Source organism: Theropithecus gelada, chromosome 16 (assembly GCF_003255815.1).
Source record: "Theropithecus gelada isolate Dixy chromosome 16, Tgel_1.0, whole genome shotgun sequence".
NCBI classification, from domain to species: Eukaryota; Metazoa; Chordata; class Mammalia; order Primates; family Cercopithecidae; genus Theropithecus; species Theropithecus gelada.
The window spans coordinates 18,754,820-18,773,594 of NC_037684.1; the positions used below are offsets into that span (position 1 = coordinate 18,754,820).

General features: G+C 39.4%; 1 protein-coding gene across 7 annotated transcripts in view; it reads right to left on the reverse strand.

The window, feature by feature from the left end:
- The window catches only part of TOM1L1 (target of myb1 like 1 membrane trafficking protein), a 58,987-nt gene that overhangs the window by 11,396 nt on the left and 28,816 nt on the right, over positions 1-18,775 (reverse strand). For 6 of the 7 annotated variants that reach the window (XM_025361496.1, XM_025361502.1, XM_025361501.1 and 3 more), the window contains 7 exons: positions 16,879-17,012; positions 11,202-11,259; positions 10,661-10,778; positions 8,820-8,916; positions 3,832-3,883; positions 1,429-1,534; positions 926-1,007 (listed from right to left, as the gene is read on the reverse strand). In XM_025361496.1, coding sequence (XP_025217281.1) covers positions 926-1,007; positions 1,429-1,534; positions 3,832-3,883; positions 8,820-8,916; positions 10,661-10,778; positions 11,202-11,259; positions 16,879-17,012 — 647 coding nt within the window. The remainder of the gene's footprint in view (positions 1-925; positions 1,008-1,428; positions 1,535-3,831; positions 3,884-8,819; positions 8,917-10,660; positions 10,779-11,201; positions 11,260-16,878; positions 17,013-18,775) is intronic. The other variant, XM_025361498.1, reaches the window with a different exon arrangement.

Below are 18,775 nucleotides of genomic sequence, written 5' to 3' on the forward strand. Positions count from 1 at the left end.
GTGGAGACTGAGCCCTCAACCTGTGGGGTCTGACACTATCTCCAGGTAGATGGTGTTGGAATTGAATCAGAGGACACCCAGCTGGTGTCCACTGTAGAATTCATTGCTTGCCTGCTGATGGAGAGAAATCCTCACATATTTGGGGGTCACAAGTGTTTGCATTCATTGTTATATCAGTGTGAGAGCCAAGGAAAAACATGGTTGAAAGTTTCCTGAACCAACAATTAATTTTTAAAATGCACATTTTAAATTCTGCACAGGTCAAAAAAAAAAAAAAAACCAACTGCAAGCAAGATGCAGCCTGTAGGCTGTTAGTTTCCAAACAATGATTTCCAAAAAACGTGCTTTAATAATTTTTAACAATTTGGGGAGTAACCTTCAGTCACTCAAAGTATATTAAAGTTCTAAGGACTTTACCATTCCACTAATATTTATATATCTTGCCCAATATGAAATCATACAATAATGCTTTAAGGATTTTAAGTAAAAGGTAATTGTTATTACTAATGCTTTGGAAGACTAAAAACAAGTTCTAATATAAGATTTTTTTTGGATCAGTTCTTAAAGAGCAGCTAAAATATTCCATCAATGTGGCATAAACTTACATCACCAGTGACTAGTACCCTTCTCAAGCTAAAGAGAACATGACTTTCTGCCAAGGAATCTACGAGGAGTCCATTAAGCTTGTTAGTTCCAGTTACTTCTTAATGTGCAACCCCAGCATTTTTATTTTTTAGTCACACGGCTGGAACGATAAGACCATTAAGAGTAACAGCTGCCATAAAACCTCATAAGGCATTTTTAATAAGGCCATCAATTTCTGGCAAGACCTAAACAAAGTTAAATGTATAACCAAGACTGTTAGCTCTGCTATCAAAGGGAACCAAGACAAAAAAATCAGTTAATCATTTTGTAAATGACTTACTCTGTAGTGACAGCAGGAGCTAAGGGATCAAACTCCATTACCTCGTAGTAATTAGGTGGCTGGAGATCACTTTTTGTCATCGCTTTAGGCAAAAAAAGAGACCAGTAAACATACATTGTGCTTTTCGAGGAATACATGTAATTGATATTCTTTTTATAATTTATACTTCAAATATTAGATCCTAATAAACACAACCAAAACAGACTGGTGTTTCAATGCTACTCCCAAGTTCAACAAATCTGTATATAACAGAAAGGTTTCCAAACCTCAACTACCTTAGCAGTCAAAACACAATAGTCAGTTTAACACAAGTTTAACACAAGCATTTTTACAGTCTCTTATAGTCAGTCATAATGCTATCTGCCCTGAATTTGTTTCATTAGCTTAAAAATACAAAGAAGTACCTCTAATTTCTCCTATTTTCAGTTACCAACGAATCTCTGGCAGACTCATATATTCTCGTAAGTTTCCTTATTTGATGCAAATAATAAGGTCCCATGTACCTGGATGATTGCTGGGCAAAGGTGGCAGACTCTGGTTTGATGGTGCTGCTGCAGTGGTTTGTAGACTAACCGGCTGTAGAAACACTGAATTTGAATGTTCCAGAAACTGAAGAAAGCATAACACATGTTCATATAAACATTCTACATTAAGCTTTTCTTTTATTAGTTAGACTCCTACACTTCCAAGTACATTATTCCAAGAACCATATACTTTGAACTGGACAAGAACAAGTTGTTTGTAATTATTACTTTAGTATTTTTAGGTAATCATCACTTACGAGATTTACTTCATTTCTGCTGGGCATGGTGGCTTACATGCCCAGATTCCACATTCTGAGTGAAAATAATCCTAACACTCAGAATGTGGAAATCTCTTGTCCTTTTTTTTGTCTCTTGTCCTTTTTTTGTCTATCTCAGCAATTTGGGAGGATGAGGCGGGAGGATTACTTGAGCCCAGGAGTTCAAGATCAGCCTAGGCAACAGCAAGACCCCAGCTCTAAAAAAAAAAAAAAGCTGGGCATGGTGGCTGGCATTTGTAGTCCCAGCTACCCCAGAGACCAAGGCAGGAGGATCGCTTGAGCTTAGGGGTTTGAAGCTGCAGTGAGTTACGATCATATGATCTTGCTATATATTCTAGCCTAGGTGACTGAGTGAGATTCTATCTCAAAGGCAAGAATTTACTATATGTTTGTCTGGATTTATGCCTAATGCACCCCATTTCCCATAGAAACTGAAAAAAACAAAAACAAAAACATACATTGCTTTTAAAAATGAAGCAGATTCAATGGCTCAGGCCAGATTCTCTGTTATTTCACTCTGAATATAAAATCTCAGTCCTGAGTAGGAAAAAAAAAATCTTAAATCTACAAAGAGGCACTCAGTGACACAACAAAATCAGGACTGATGAAACATTAAAATCATTATTAGAAATTTCTCAGAATTTTCCTCATTCATTCCACAAATATATCCTGGGTACCTATCAGCTGCCAGGCACTATTAATAAAGCAATAAAGCAGACCAACTTCCTGCCCTGATGACACAGACAATCAACAAATGTAAACAGATATCCAATGGCATGTGCTCTAATATAAAAGCAGAGTAGTGGGTGGGAGAGAGACTGAAGTAGAATACTGCTCTAATAGGTCATGGTCAGGAAATGGCTCATCATTGGGGGCATTTAAGCAGAGCCTGACTAAAGTGAGTCTTGTGGTTACTGAAGAGGACACAAGTTCACAGTCTCTGAAGTGGGGACAGCCAGTGTGGTTGGAACAGAGTGAGCCAAAGTAGAGAGAGGCAGGAGGTGAGGCTGGAGAGGTGACAGGTGTGGTCAGATCAGCATTTCAGGCATTTACTGAGTAAAATGGAGTGAGGAAGAAACTCATAGGTGGGTTTTGAGCAAATGAGTGACATAATATGACTTTACTTTTTGAAAAAGAATGCCCCAGTTTTTGTTTTGAGAATAGATTATGAGGTGGGCAGGAGGGATGTGAAGGGAGGCAAAGGTTGAAACAGGGCTTCCCTTAGAGGCCACTGCAATGTCCACCTGATGGTGGCTTGGACTAAGATGCAGAAGTGGAGGTGGTAAGAAGTGGCTGGATAATTGACATACTTTAAAAGTAAAAGGCAAAAGTAAAAGTAAAAAGGTGGATGTCAAACACTATTACCCAAGGTTTTTGACCCATGCAGCAAAGAGTAGAGTGGCCATTGACTGAGGTGGGAAGCCTGCAGGAAGGGCAGGTCGAGAGTGGAGACTGGGAAGAAATCAAGAGAAGACATTAAGTGGAAAGTGGATGTATGAGTTCTGAGTTTAGAGAAGGGGTCTGAGCTACAAGAGATACAAACTTGTAGGTTGTCAGAAATTGAATGGTTATTTCAAGGTATGAGACCAAAAGACCACAGAGGAATGAATGTAGATAGAGAAGTCTGAAGCCTGATCCCTGGGGTCTCCAGCAATGAAAGGTCAGTAGAGGAGGAAGAGCCAGCAAAAGAGATGGAGAAGAAATGAAAGGGAGGCAGGAGAAGAACCAAAGTGACTGATATCTGAAAGCCATGTGTGCAAGAAGGAGGAAGTGATCGATTTTGTCATTTGTTGCTGATAAATTAGATAAAATGAGGGACTATGGAACTGCAGTTCTAAATTTCATAATACAGAAGTCACCAGTGATCTTGACAAGAGTTATGTCCACAGAGTGGTAGAAGAGCGTGTCTGAAGTCTGTCAAAGAGAATACAAGCAAAGGAAGTGGAGACAGCAATTACACACTCCAAAAAAATTTTGATCCTTAACCATCTTGCCAACAGGGGCTGCGCATCAACACAATACTGAGCAGAACATGGGAATTAATGACCGTGAGTTATTTTCTGGCCACAAGAATCTGCTGCTAGAAAAGAGTCTTGTTACTTACGTTATCATATGCGTGGCTTGAGGTGAGGTTTTGGCTGATCCTTTGGGAAAACCTAGGATAGTGTGATAACACAGAATGATTACCCTACAGTGAGAACACAAATGCAAAAAGTAAGATCATTTTCCTAGTCTAAAAACAAAACCTAAAATGTACCTTCAGACTGCATAAAGTGTCATTTTGTAATAACTATTTATAAAACAATTGGTTTTTCAGTGCACATCAGGTTTTGATGCCATGGGCAGTGGGAGCCCTGAGACTGTGGAGTATGCACACAACACTAAGAACAGAGCCTTTAGTCTTTCCATCAGAGTAGCTACCACCCCATCGTTTCCTAAAGGATGAGCAGTAGTATAGAACACAGGTTAAGAAGAAAGCTGTGAGGGTTCCAGTCCAGGATAAAGTGGAGCAAATGTACTGCACCCTGTCTCTCCACTGAATGTCACTTAAAAGTGGACAGAATGCATGGAGCAACTCTTTGAGGACTCTGAATAACAGGAGCAGCCTCATTGGGAAAGAAGACCAGAATTCAAGTATCACTGAACTGTTGGTGAATTTACTGTTTTCTGTCCCTTTGTATTTCCTGACCAAATGCAATGCAGCCTGAACCCTAGGCATCAATGAGAAAGACAGAACTCTAGGAGAAGCCTTCTCATTCTCAAGGAGCAGGAAAGGGAAAATAATCCTAACACTCAGAATGTGGAAATCTCTTGTCCCTTTTTTTGTCCTCTTCTCTCTGTTCTCTCACACCCCAAACCACAGGCAACCCCAAAGTGGCTGTAGCGACAGCAGAGGCAATGGGACCTGTAGGAAATTGAAACAGTGAGAAGAATCTTCTTCAATAGGAGCTGTGATACCCACAGCTTTTTTCCTTTCTCTCCTGCCGTTTAGTCACAGACATAAGCATAGTCAAGGAAATGTGTGGTATCATAGGGTAACTAAAGCTCCAGCTTTATGACTGGAGAAACAAAAACGGGAGTCCCAGGAAACTAGAAAGTACCAGATAAATCACGATGATGGAGGACTCAGGAAACAACCCCATGAAGTTGTTTATGAAATACTGAGCTCACCCCCCGGATCCCACCGCAGTCACGATGCCAAAAATGGTGAGAAGTGAGCAAACAACCTGCCATCTGGACCTTAGATTGACCACAGGATGGAACATACATGAGACATATTTGAATGGCACTGCAAAGGCTTTGAAAATGTAGCTGACATTGGAGCCACCCCCCATAGAAGAGGGGTAAAATTGTGGTATGAATCTAACCAGGTTGTTTACATACTAAAATCAAAATATCAATATTCTTGATATGATTTAAATTAAGACCAAGAGTCTCCTAATAAGACATTAAAAATGCCCAAGATAGAATCCAAAATTATGAGGCATATGAAGAACCATGAAAATTTCAGCTTGCACGAGAAGACAATAACAGATATCAATGCCAAGAGGACACAGATGTTGAAATTATCTCAGAGATATTTAAGGCAGCTATTGTACACATGCTCCAAAGAACTGCAAACAATCTTTAAAAAAAAAAAAAAAAAAACACGGAAAAATAAAGTCACAGCAAAAACACAAGATATAAAGAACCAAAATGAAATTTCAGAACTAAAAACCCCAATAACTGAATTAAAAAAAAAAAACTTACAGAATGAGCTCAATAGCAAAATGGAAATGACAGAGGAAACAGTCGGTGAACTTGAACATAAATCACAAAGTATCCAATCTAAACAGAGAGAAGCAAAGAGTAAAACAGACAAACAGGACCCCAAACACCTATGAGACAATGGCACAGGTCTAAAATTTGTGTCATCAGGGTTCCAGCAGAAGAGCAGAAAGATTGTAGTTCTGAAAAAAAGACTAAAAACATCACAAGTTTGATGAAAGACATAAAGCCACAAACCACATTCAAGAAGTTCCATTAGTGGGTTAAATGGTGGCCCCCCAAAAGCTATGTCATGTCCTAATTCTCAGAATCAGAGTTTCTGGGGACCAGCAACTTTTTGACAGTCACCCAAGGGATTTTTATGCACACTGAATTATTAGATCCAGTAGGCTACAGAATAAAACAGGCAGCTATTAGCTGAAATTTGACTCTTAATGAATTTTATAGATACTTGTTGTTAATGGGCTTTTATCTGTATTATTCTTTCTCACATTACCCAACAAGATTAGCAAGACAACTCAAACAGAATCACCTACTTTAAACCACATTATTTACCAAGCAACTTCAATCTGCCTACATGTCAGCATTTACTTGTATTGTATGTAGCCAAGACAAGAGGTAGCCAACCAAAGAAACTGACCTAACTCAGTATCTTCATGAGAGAGCCATTGACACTTTATCATTTCCCAACACATGAATCCTTTCTTCTCTTCTTCCCTTATATTTTGCTCTTTTTTCTTCCCAGTTTGATTCTTCTTTTTCATTTTCCTCCCTCTGCCCCTCCCCCTTTTAAATATAGAAAAGTAATTCAGTGATTGGGTACACAAGTATTTAAACAAAACACTAGGCAACTTTTTAAAAAATCTAAATCCACTGTTATAAACACACTGCCAAAATATGTTAAGTGAAAAACAAAAGCAAAGTTCAGAACAGAGTGATAGTATGCTGCATTTTATTGAGTAATGGAGAAATTCATATTCATATTTGCCTACAGACACTATGGAAGGACAAATTAGAACCTAACAAAGTAATTATCTGGGTGGGAGTAGAGCGTGACACTAGGGAAAGGGAAAGAGGGAGGATGAAGAGGGAATGAGAACAAGAATTGTCTTATACAACTTTGTATATTGTTTTGATATCTGAATAATGAAAATGTATTGCCTATTATCTAAAATATATACACTTAAAAGGAAAAAAGCTATTGACATTGGCATAAGGCAAATTCAACTGCTATTTATTCTATCCTGCCTCTTCTGGAACTTACATAACCACTCTTTCACTCTTTTTCATTATTTTCCTTCCTGTATCATTCTTGTCTCTTTATGTGAATAGAGGCAAATATTAATATATATTCTTATTTACAACTTTCTTACACAAATGCAATATATTACACACACACTACTTAGCACCTTTTCTTTCCTACTTAGCAATAAATATATTGGTGATTATTTTATCCCCCAGCTATATAGTAATATGTTGTACAGATGTTTAACAGTCCCCAACTGATGGATACTTGAGTTGTTTCCAATTACTTGCTATTGCCCAAAACATTGTAAAGAATAATCTTGTAAACACCTAACTCTGTATAAGTGTGGTAAAAATTTATACACATAAGATTACAGATTGAAAGAAATAAATGCATTTATAATTTTAATAGATATTGCCACTTGCCCCTAGAAGAGTTACATAAATTTTGTCATAGTAACTGTCTTTCCATAGCCAACAAAGTATGTTATGAAATATTGGTACTTTTGCCACCCTGAGAAGTAGAAAACGATTTCTTATTAGACTTTAATTTACATTTCTCTATAAGTAAAGTTGAACATCATTGCCTATGTTTATAGGTCATTAATATTTCTTTTTAATACTGTACTATCAGAAAACCTGATGGCTGGACGCAGTGGCTCACATCTTGTAATCCTAGCACTGTGGGAGGCCGAGGCACCTGGATCGCTTGAGCCCAGGTGTTTGAGAATAGCCTGGGCAACATGGTGAAACCTCATCTCTACTAAAAACACACAAAAATTAGTAGGGCATTGTGGCATATGCCTCTAATTCCAGCTACTCAGGAGGTTCCAGCTACTCTATCAGGTTTTATTAGTCCAAGTTTAATACTGGACTATCAGTCCATCAGACTTGCTACTTACTGGCCATACAAACTTGGGCAAGTTCTAGTTCCTTCAATAGAGAAATGACCAAGAAGTCGCAGTCTCTTTTCGTGTATGATGGGAATAATGATAACAGGCCGGTGCAGTGGCTCACTTTAGGAGGCCAAGGCGGGAGGATCACCTGAGGCCTAGAGTTCAAGACCAGCTTGGGCAACAAAGCGAGACCGCATCTCTACAAAAAAAATTAAAAATGAGCCTAGCCCAGTATGGTGGTGCACACCTGTAGTCCCAGCTATTAAGAGGCTAAGGTGGGAGTATCCCTTGGGCCCAGGAGTTTGAGGCTGCAGTGAGTTATGATGGCACCACTGTACTCCAGCCTGAGTGACAGAGCAAGACCCTGACCTAACATCACTGACCTAAATACTTTAGTGAAGATTAGATGAAATAAACAAAACTAGCTTAACTGAGTGCCTGCCACACAGCAAGTGCTCTGTAACTGATGGGGCCATTACTTCTAATTTTGAACCTCATTGCTTTTCTGCCTCCTTTATCATTGTATTTCCCCTGTTCTTCCCCATCTCCTGTTACCACTAAAAATAACAGAAAGGGACAATTTATTGAAGGCTTACTATGTACCAAGTGCTATATTAAGAGTTTTGCATATAGCATCTCACTGAATCTTTGTAAGAATCCTAGAAAATATTCTTAGAAGAAAAATGAACATTTACAGTGGCTAAATAACTCATCTAGGTTATATGGCTAGCAGGAAGTAGTGCTGAGATTCTAATTCAGGACTGTCTGATTCTTAAGTCTCTATTTTTTGCTATTTTATCATGTTTTCTTCTTCTTTTTTTTTTTTTTTTTTGAGACAGGGTCTTGCTCTGTTACTCAGGCTGAAGTGCAATGGTGCAATCTGCACTGCACTGCAACTTCTACCGCCTAGATTCAAGTGATTCTCATGCATCAGCCTCCCAGGTAGTTAGAATTATAGGCATATGCCACCATGCCCAACTAATTTTTATATTTTTACTAGAGATGAGGTTTTACCGTGTTGCCCAGGCTGGTCTCAAACTCCTGGGCTCAAGTGATCCATGTGCCTTGGCCTCCCAAAGTGCTAGGATTACAGATGTAAGTCACTGCGCCCAGCCATCAGGTTTTCTTAATTGTAAGGAATCCAAATGTCATATTAGTTCTGCAGTGTTACTGACATACTTACAGGGGTATTTCTGTATTCTCCAAGGCTAGCAAGTCCATCTGTGGATGAAGACTGGGTTTTAAGTTGTTTGTTACATCAGAACTTGGAGAGCTGAAATCTAAAACACAAAATGGACTTGTTTGGCTTTAAAACATTTTGTCAGTCAGTTATTACGCTGGATTTTCTACAGTAAAAACAAAAAGAAAAAAGAAAAAAAAAAAAAAAAAGAAAAACCCACCAAATGAAAGAGATTTAGATATTTCTGTCACCATAAAATCATGAGATTTCCTAGCTCTAAGAGAAATTAAAAAGCATCATTTATGGTAGGTAGAGAGAGAAAGAATTTCCCTGCCATGAGAAGAAGTTGTTGTAAGGGTAAGAAATATTATTGTATTGGATTTTCTAAAATCCTAAGCTGATCCAGAATGGAAAGGATTTTATATCTTGTTCTGCCCAGCACAAAAGTAAAAAGTTATAGTACATACTGAGCTCTACCTTCACCTCAAGCTCCAGTCCATAATTTTTTTTTTTTTTTTTTTGAGATGGAGTTTCACTTTGTCACCCAGACTGGAGTTCAGTGGCACGATCTCGGCTCACCACAACCTCCACCTCCTGGGTTCAAGTGATTCTTCTGCCTCAGCCTCCTGAGTAGCTGGAATTATAGGTGCCCACCACCACTCCCGGCTAATTTTTGTATTTTTAGTAAAGGGGGGGGGTTTGCCATGTTGGCCAGGCTGGTCTCAAACTCCTGACCTCAGGTGATGCACCTGACTCGGCCTCCCAAAATACTGGGATTACAGGTGTGAACCACCGTGCCTGGCCTCCAGGCCATAATCTTAAGTGAGATACCCCAAAGGGAATAATTACTTTCCCCTCTGAAAATTCTCTATTAAAAACTCAGGAAAACTCTCCAATGTAACTGACTCTACACATCCCACTAGCCTACATAAACAAGTAGCCAACATTTTAGAACTGGGTAGACATCTAAGAAAACCACAAATTCAGTGATACTGAGTGTTTTTACTCTGGAAACAGCAGATGACATAGGAGAAAAACAAACTGCTTTTAGTTTGGCAAAACTGGATTTCCGCATTTTTCATCATCCTTATTTTACCTATTTTAGGTAAATTATCCTAATTTACCAAACCCTTGTTGGGAATAAGGACAGCAGAAGATAACAAGTTAGGTAAGATAGGTAACTCTTTTATAAATGTTTATAAAATGCATTGTAGCAGAGCTTACATCACAACTTGGAGAGCTGTAACAAAGCTTACAATGCATTTTATAAACATTAGTTTGTTAATCTTGACAACCACCCTTTAAGGCAATCATTGTTCCCATTTTATAAAGTGAGAGTCTTAAAGGTTAGGTGGCTGAGAGGTGCAGAACTGGCATTTCAACTTGGACTTTTCTGACTTTAAAGCCTGTGTTTTTCCTTCTTCATTTCACAACCACTTGGTTCACCTTGTAATTTCTAAATTTCTCCGCTTGCATCAGAGATACTCCCTTACCTGATGCTGAGGTGTAGCAGAAGAGCCCAATGATAATAGTGTGTAGGTTCAGAGTAGACTTTAAGTATTGGCCATTGGGCTGAAAAGCCTCTACAAAGCAGGCCAGGTGAATTCCATGAAATTCTAAGTGAGTAGGATGAGTTTCAAGGACCTCCTCCCCCAGACACATCCCATTGCTATACTGGGTTTGACTCAACCATTTGTCAGGAAGTAATCACATCTCCTAACATAGTGCTCTGACAGTCAAACTGTCTTCAGTCCTTCTTAGGTGGTATTTAATCATGTAATTAAGGAGAACTGTTTCACATCAAGCTCTTCTGCTGGTCTGAAAAGACCTGAGTGTTTATTTACTTAAGTCTGAAAGTTGATTATTCATGGTGTTGAGTTCTCCCAGAGTGTCCCTAGGCATCCGGGGACTGGGACTTAGGTCGAGGAGATCTTGAGATGGGGCAGAAGGCTCACTGGTAGTCTGAAAACAAAGCAAAAAAAAAAAAAAAAGAAAAAAGTGTCATGTAGTTTATCATAGCTTTCTCCCCATACATTCTCCTTTGTTGAGGGGAGGATCCTATTTGGATGCATTTTAAGGAAGAATTCTCCATTCAACCAATGGGCAACATTAGTATGAATCCCATCTTAACCACCTACATAAGTTCCTGCTTCTTATTAATAACTTAATAACATTAACTTTACATTACATGACATTAACAGTTTAACATTAACGTTAACTTAATAACATTAAGTTATTAAGGCAAGTAATCTATACCATTAAAACCACTCCAAATTATCAATGCATATCTCCCTCTTTTTAAGACTTGTTTTAGGTAAACCTTGCTTCTTACTGTAATTGGCAAAATGTTCAATTGTTTATTTTATAACGTTTCTAATCACTTACACTGGTGGCTTCCTTCTGGTTATTTTGCTCCAAAATCCTTTGTTGGTTTCTAGTAAACCTGTTTAAATGATCAAAATGCATGTGTTTTAAAAAAATATATGAAAATGCTATAAAAATCTAACAATTATTAATACACAAATATTTAGGAATAAAGACAATCAGCCTCATCCTCACACAATTATCAGTAAAAAACTTTTAATAACTTTTTTCCAGCTTACAGAGTATTCATACCCTCAGAGGAAACTGTGAGAAAATAGAAAAGTATTAAAAAAAATCTCATCACCCAGAAATTGTTAAATCTATTAACATTATTCCAGTATTTCATCTATAAGTGCATCTATTTTTAAACTTAGTTAAAATTATACTTTACATAATTCTGTATCCTAATTTGATTACGCTGTGAGAATTTTTCTAGCTGAAATACAATTTTTAATGGCTATAATATTTTACCTTATGAATCTATCACACCTTTAACCACTCTTACTATTAGCAATTATTTGTTTTCTATTTTGCCATTATAAGTAATTTTCCAAAATATTCAAATATATTTAAAGTATTTTCACTATTTCACTGTGTATTTTTATAAGATACTTAATACATACCAAAAAATTGACCTTCTACAACTCTGATTTAATTTTACATTGTTTGTCCACTGAGAGTAAAGGAGTATAAACGTAAAAGACTAGAGAAGTTGAAGGCAGAAATCCAAGGTTCAAGTGTCAGTGTTAGTACCTTGTAGCTACATGACTAAGGAGATGACTTCCTGAACCTTGGTCCCCCAGCTGCTAAGAGGGAATAACATTTGAACTATTTCCTCAGAAAGTTATTTTCAGGGGCAAAACTAGATAGTACAGGTGGATGAATGTGGAAATGCTTTGCAAACTGAGATTTGCTTTAGAAACATACAGTATCACTGTTAAGACAATTTGACTTCATGATCCTAAACACTTTAAAGTATAAGTTTATACTCAATTGGGCCTCTGAGTCCAAGCCTACAGGTATACATCCAGATGGCCTGAAGCAACTGAAGAATCACAAAAGAAGTGAAAATGGCCAGTTCCTGCCTTAACTGATGACATTACCTTGTGAGCTTCCTTCTCCTGGCTCAGAAGCTCCCCCACTGAGTATCTTGTGACCCCTGCCCCTGCCCTCCAGAGAACAACCCCCTTTGTAATTTTTCACCACTACCCAAATCCTATAAAACTGCCCCACCCCTAACTCCCTTAGCTGACTCCTTTTTCTGACTCAGCCTGCCTGCACCCAGGTGAAATAAACAGCTCTATTGCTCACACAAAGGCTGTTTGGTGGTCTCTTCACAAGGATGCGCGTGACAGAATCTGCGCACGCAGTTTAACGATTTTTCAAAAACATGTGCTTTTAAATTCCACCTAGTTAAGCCGGGAACTGTGGCTCATGCCTGTAATCCCAGCACTTTGGGAGGCCGAGACAGGTGGATCACTTGAGGTCAGGAGTTTGAGACCAGCCTGGGCAACATGGTGAAACCCCATCTTGACTAAAAATACAAAAATGAGCTGGGCATGGTGGTCTGTAATTCCAGCTACCAGGGAGGCTGAGACAGAAGAATCGCTTGAACCTGGGAAGCGGAGGTTGCAGTGAGCCGAGATCATGCCACTGCTCTCCAGCCTGGGCAGTAAAGCAAGAGTCCATCTAAAAAAAAAAAAATCCATCTAGTTATAACATTAGCTTCTTGTGTTCTAGTGAGTTATGTGCTGGGTATGAACAACTTTCCTAGATCAAGCCCTGAGTGACAAATTTCAGTTTCTTTATTTGCACAACTATTCCCTGGATGTAATTAGCAGATACTTTGGGGGATGTTGGAATAGGGTGAATGTATTTTGCAAGTGGATGGATATGAATCTTTAGGGGCCAGAGCGTGGGCTGTGATAGGTAGAGTAACGCCCACCCTCACAAAGGTACCCACATCCTAGTCAACACAACCAGTGAATATGTTAGGTTATATGGCAAGGGGAAATTAAAGGTTGAAAAAAGAATGAAGTTTGCTACTGTTAAAGGAAAAGAAATCTCAGGACCCCAAAATCACTAAGCCAAAAGGAAAAGTCAAGCTGGGAACTGCCTCAGGCAAATTTTATTCCTAACTAATATAGCTACAAAGATAAAAAGCTACCTACCTCTCTCACAATTTGCCCAAGAGAAAACTCCCTGTGGGCCTCAAGATCTTTACCCTAAAACAGTTCTGTTGAATCTCACCTTGGCAATATAAACTGATAGCTTATCTTCACAAGTACAGGACAAAGGACAGAACTGACTGAGTCCTCTGCCCTACTGCTTATGTAGAAATGCAGATTCACCGAGCCAGACTAAGGTATGAGTGACTATTCCTCTAGCCCCTTCTCACATGTAAATTGTGTATTCTGTGAAAGGTTTATCAAAGACTCAAAAGAATGCAACCATTTGTCGCTTATCTACTTATAACCTGGAAGCCCCCTTCCCTGCTTTGAGTTGTCCCACCTTTCTAGATGGAACCAATGGACATCTTACACATACTGATTGATGTCTCATGTCTCCCGAAAATGTATAAAACCAAGTTGTGGATGGTCGGGTGCGGTGGCTCATGCCTGTAATCCCAGCACTTTGGGAGGCCAAGGTGGGTGGATCATGAGGTCAAGAGATCGAGACCATCCTGGCCAACACAGTGAAACCCTGTATCTACTAAAAATACAAAAAGTAGCTGGGCGTGGTGGCACACGCCTGTAGCCCCAGCTACTCAGGAGGCTGAGGCAGGAGAATCACTTGAACCCAGGAGGCAGAGGTTGCAGTGAGCCGAGATTGTGCCACTGCACTGCAGCCTGGTGACAGAGCATGACTCTGTTCCAAAAAACAAACAAAACAAAACAAAAAACCAAGCTGTGCCCCCATCACCTTGGGTGCATATTGTCAGGACCTCCTGTGGCTATGCCACAGGTGCATCCTTAACCTTGGCAAAATAAACTTTCTAAATTAATTGAGACCTGTCTCAGATACTTTTGGTTCACATTAGTAAGCTGCCCTTAATTGGGAGATTATCCGGGAATGTACAGATAAGCCCAATGTAGTTATAAAGGTCCTTAAAGGTGGAAGAGAGAGGCAGAAGTGGAAGTAAGAGTGATATGATACAATCAGGCCTGAACTAGACACTGTTGGCTTTGAAGATGGAGAAAAGGGGCCATGAGCCAAGGAAAGTGAACAGCCTCTAGCTGCTGCAAAAGGTAGGAAGATGGATTCTCCTCTGGAGCATCCAAAAGTAGATAAAACAGAGGATAAGCCACTAAGTTTGTGGTAATTTGTGACAGCAGCCAGAGAAAACTAGGAGACTAGTATCTTTTCTAGAGGCGAGAGTTTCTCTCTGAATCTTAGGACATAAGTGTTTCACAGTTGTTCTGGTACACACGGTTCAAAGCCCAGTCAGAACAAGCTGTTCATAGAAGTAATCCAATCTCCTGCGAGCTAGACAAATAAACACAAGTTCCCCCTCGGAGGAAGCCTTTAGGCAGTGGTCTTATGGTTTGCAATAGAATTCTCCAAAACGAAAGCCAGAAGGCAGCACTCTACTGAAAACGATGTGGTTTTCCTTGGATATTTTTTTGTTTATAAAAATTTGTTCCACAGAAAACAAGAGTAACAATTGTGAGTTTCTTCAGTGCTAAGAAAGCAAGCATGGTGGCCAGGCAAGGTGGCTCACACCTGTAATCCCAGCACTTTGGGAGGCCGAGGAGGGTGGATCACCTGAGGTCAAGAGTTCAAGACCAGCCTGGGCAACATGGTGAAACCCTGTTTCTACTACAAATACAAAAACTACACGGGCATGATGGTGTGTGCCTGTAATCCCGCTACTTGGGAGGCTGAGGCAGGAGAATTGCCTGAACCCAGAAGGTGGAGGTTGCAGTGAGCCAAGATCGTGCCACTGTACTCCAGCCTGGGCACTCCATCTCAGAAAAAAAGAGAAAAAGAAAGAAAGGAAGCATGGTTCCTAGGCTTACATCTTCAGTCGATGCCCTTCTCTGAATACACAGTAAATATGAGACAGTAAAGGAAAGACACTACCATTTCATAGATACTGGTTTTTATGTTTCTCTTTTTTGAGACAGGGTCTCACTCTGTTACCCAGGCTGGAGTGCAGTGACACGATCTTAGATCACTGCAACCTCTGCCTCCTGGGCTCAAGAGATGCTCCCAGCTCAGCCTCCTAAGTAGCTGGGACTAAAGGCGTGCATCATCATGCCTAGCTAATTTTTGTAATTTTTTGGTAGAGATGGGGTTTCGCCATGTTGCCCAGGTTGGTCTCAAACTTCCTGAGCTCAAGCAATCCGCCCACCTCAGCCTCCCAGGGTGCTGGGATTACAGGTGTGCACCACCATTCTTGGTCCATAGCTACTGGCTTTATTTTATGGATTCTCTTAATTCACTCAAGATAAGTGGGAAGAAAAACTTTGTCAATAAATTTAAAGGTTAAATGGGACACTGGTGCAGAGGAAGAGAAGAAATTACTATTGAATGGACGTCAATGTGCTAGCACTCTACTAGGTGTTTTCATATATATTATCTCATTTAATCCTCAAAAAAGCCCAACCCTCTAAAAAGGTATTATTATCCTATTTAATACATCAAAAAAAAATAAGAAAGAAAAAAACTTAAATCTTAGAAAAGTTATGCAACTAATCCAAAATCATCAGCTAGATTTGAATCCAGGCCTGTTCAGCTCTTTCCCTTATGTCAGACTGGTCTCATTCTTTATCAGCTGATTAGAAATACAGTCATTGTGCAAGTAGAGATTCCCAGTAATTCTCAACAGAAACAGTGCCCCTAACATGCCCTTAACATGCCCTTTTTTTTATTATTTCTCTTAGAGGTGGGATTTCACTCCATCACACAGGCTGGAGTGCAGTGGTGCGATCATAGCTCACCACAGCCTCAAATTCCTGGTCTCAAGCTATCCTCCCACCTCAGCCTCTCCAGTAGCTAGGCTATAAGCACCTACTAGAACCACCACACCCAGCTAATTTATTTATTTTTCATTTATTTATTTGAGGCAGAGTCTCACTCTGTTGCCAAAGCTGGAGTGCAGTGGTGTGATCTTGGCTCACCGCAACCTCCACCTCCCCTTCAAGTGATTCTCCAGTGTCAGCCTCCTGAGCAGCTGGGATTACAGGCATGCACCACCATGCCCAGCTAATTTTTTTGTATTTTTAGTAGAGATGGGGTTTCACTATGTTGGTTAGGCTGGTTTCGAACTCCGGACCTCAAATGATTTGCCCGCCTTGGTCTCCCAAAGGGCTAGGATTACAGGCGTGAGCCACCGCGCCTGGCCTTATTTTTTATTTTTTGTAGAGACAGGGTCTTACTATGTTGTCAGGGCTGGTCTGGAATTCCTGGGCTCAAGTGATCCTCCTGCCTCGGCCTCCAAAAATGCTGGGATTATAGGTGGGAGCCACCATGCTGGGCTGAAATGTCACTTTAACTAGGAGAAAGACCTCTGGCATTTACTGAGTAGGAGCTGCACAAGAGAAAACTGTCCCACACCACATGCCAATACCTTTCCTACTGAGAATGGAGGATCTAGAAAGAGGGGTTCCTTGTAGGCACTCTGATAAGAATGCTGAGTAATTGGTGGTGAAAGTAGAAATGGAAGAGGGGTAAAGAGGGTACATGATTTGCTCACCTCTCATATCCAAGGATGGCATTATTCAAATCCTCGTTCACCTGAATTAGCTCAACAGTTACATCTTCATTCTCCACCACCACAAGCAGGTCCATGATCCTCTCCTGCATCTCCCGACCTGTTTTATAGAGTTTCTGTCAAAGAAAGGAGAGAGATTTCTTCTTCCACACCTGAAACATTCTATAAAGACATATGACTCACCAATCTGTGCATACCTACAGTCACCTCCACCCTTAAGTCGCCTGTGGGGCACTACCTAAGTACTTAACTATAAACAGCTTATCCTTCCTATTGGAAGGCAGTGAGTCATAAACTGATTATATTTTCCTTTAAAAATCAAAATAAGTGTCATAAGAATAATATGGTACATTGAAAATAATGCTGGACTAAAATCCAGAAGTGCTGTATGGGAATTCTAAATGTAGTGCTTATTAGCTGTGCCATGTTGGGGAAGAAAAAAATAAATTAAATAAACACGTTTTTAAAATCTCAGTTTTCTCATTGATAAATGAAAATTATACCCCTTGCCACATCTACCTCAAGGGTTGACATAAAAATCAAATGAGATGTGTGTAATGAGGAACTCTATAACTATAAAGCATAAACATAAAATGTTATTGCATTATTAGTGGTAGTAGAAGTAGTAAAAATACATTTACAGTGGCATTATTTTATTTCCTGTTATGTTGTACTTAAACATTTAAAGTTTATAGTTATATCGCATTTTGAGGCAAACTAAAACAGGATTAACAAACAAATCATGAATACCCTTATTTGGACTACCTAGAAATACTGCATTAAACCATGACTCCACCTCCCAAACCCATTTTTTTTTTTCCCCTCATAAGCATCACAGCCATCTACGTCAGACTTACTGATCCAGAATCTCCAGGCTGGGGGTCTGAAAATCTACATTTTTTTTTTTTAAGCAAGCACTCCAAAGTGTTTCTTATGTACACTGATATTTAAGAACTGTTGCCTTACAACTGGCTTTTTTTCCAGGCACACCTTCGATTAACCCGAGGTGCATAAAACTGATATTAATATTTCCTCAATCCCACCTTGGCTAGAGTTTGTCTGTGTAATAGTACATTAACATCAGGCAAAAACACAGGGACGCTGCTTCTCTCAAAATGAAAGCAATAGAACTTCCTTAAACACCGCACAATCACTTCAGCTGACTTTTCCCCTCAAGAAAGAAAGATCTGCTGAAAAATGTATGTATGCTTCTTGAAACCATTCGGAATCTCAAACAATCTATTACAAGACTGCTGACAGGAAATCTCTAAACAAATAAATCAAACTATTACTAACTGGCGTTTAGACTCAGAGGTAAAAGCCACTAGCCTCTAAAAAATCGTAACAACAAATATTTAAAAGACAACATGACATAAAGAGAAAAAAAAAGATGAGTTAGACAGATGATAGACTTTCCGATTTTAGACTTGGAATGTGCCACCAGAAAAACCATCCTATTTGCCAACCACAGGGCCATCTTCAGGAACAGTGTAGTGTAGGGGTCAACAGTGTTGTTCTTAAAGCTCCAGACAGTAAACATTTTCTGCTTTGTGGGCCATCTAGTCTTTGCTGCAACTACTCAACTCTGCCACTATAGTGTAAAAGCAACCCTGGAAAATATATAAATAACTGGGTGTGGCCATCTTCTAATAAAACAGATATATGTGGCAGGCTAGATTTGGCTCCTTTATATACCCCTGGTATAATGCAAAGAGAAAACTTTGGACTCAGATGCCAAACACATCTGCCATATATATGCCTGCTATGGAATTTGGGGAAATGTGGCTAAAATTTAGCCTTAGGTTTTGTTGTTGCTGTTTTGTTTTGTTTTTTGGTTTTTTCCATCTATAATACAAGGAGAACAGCTATCTTGTAAGGT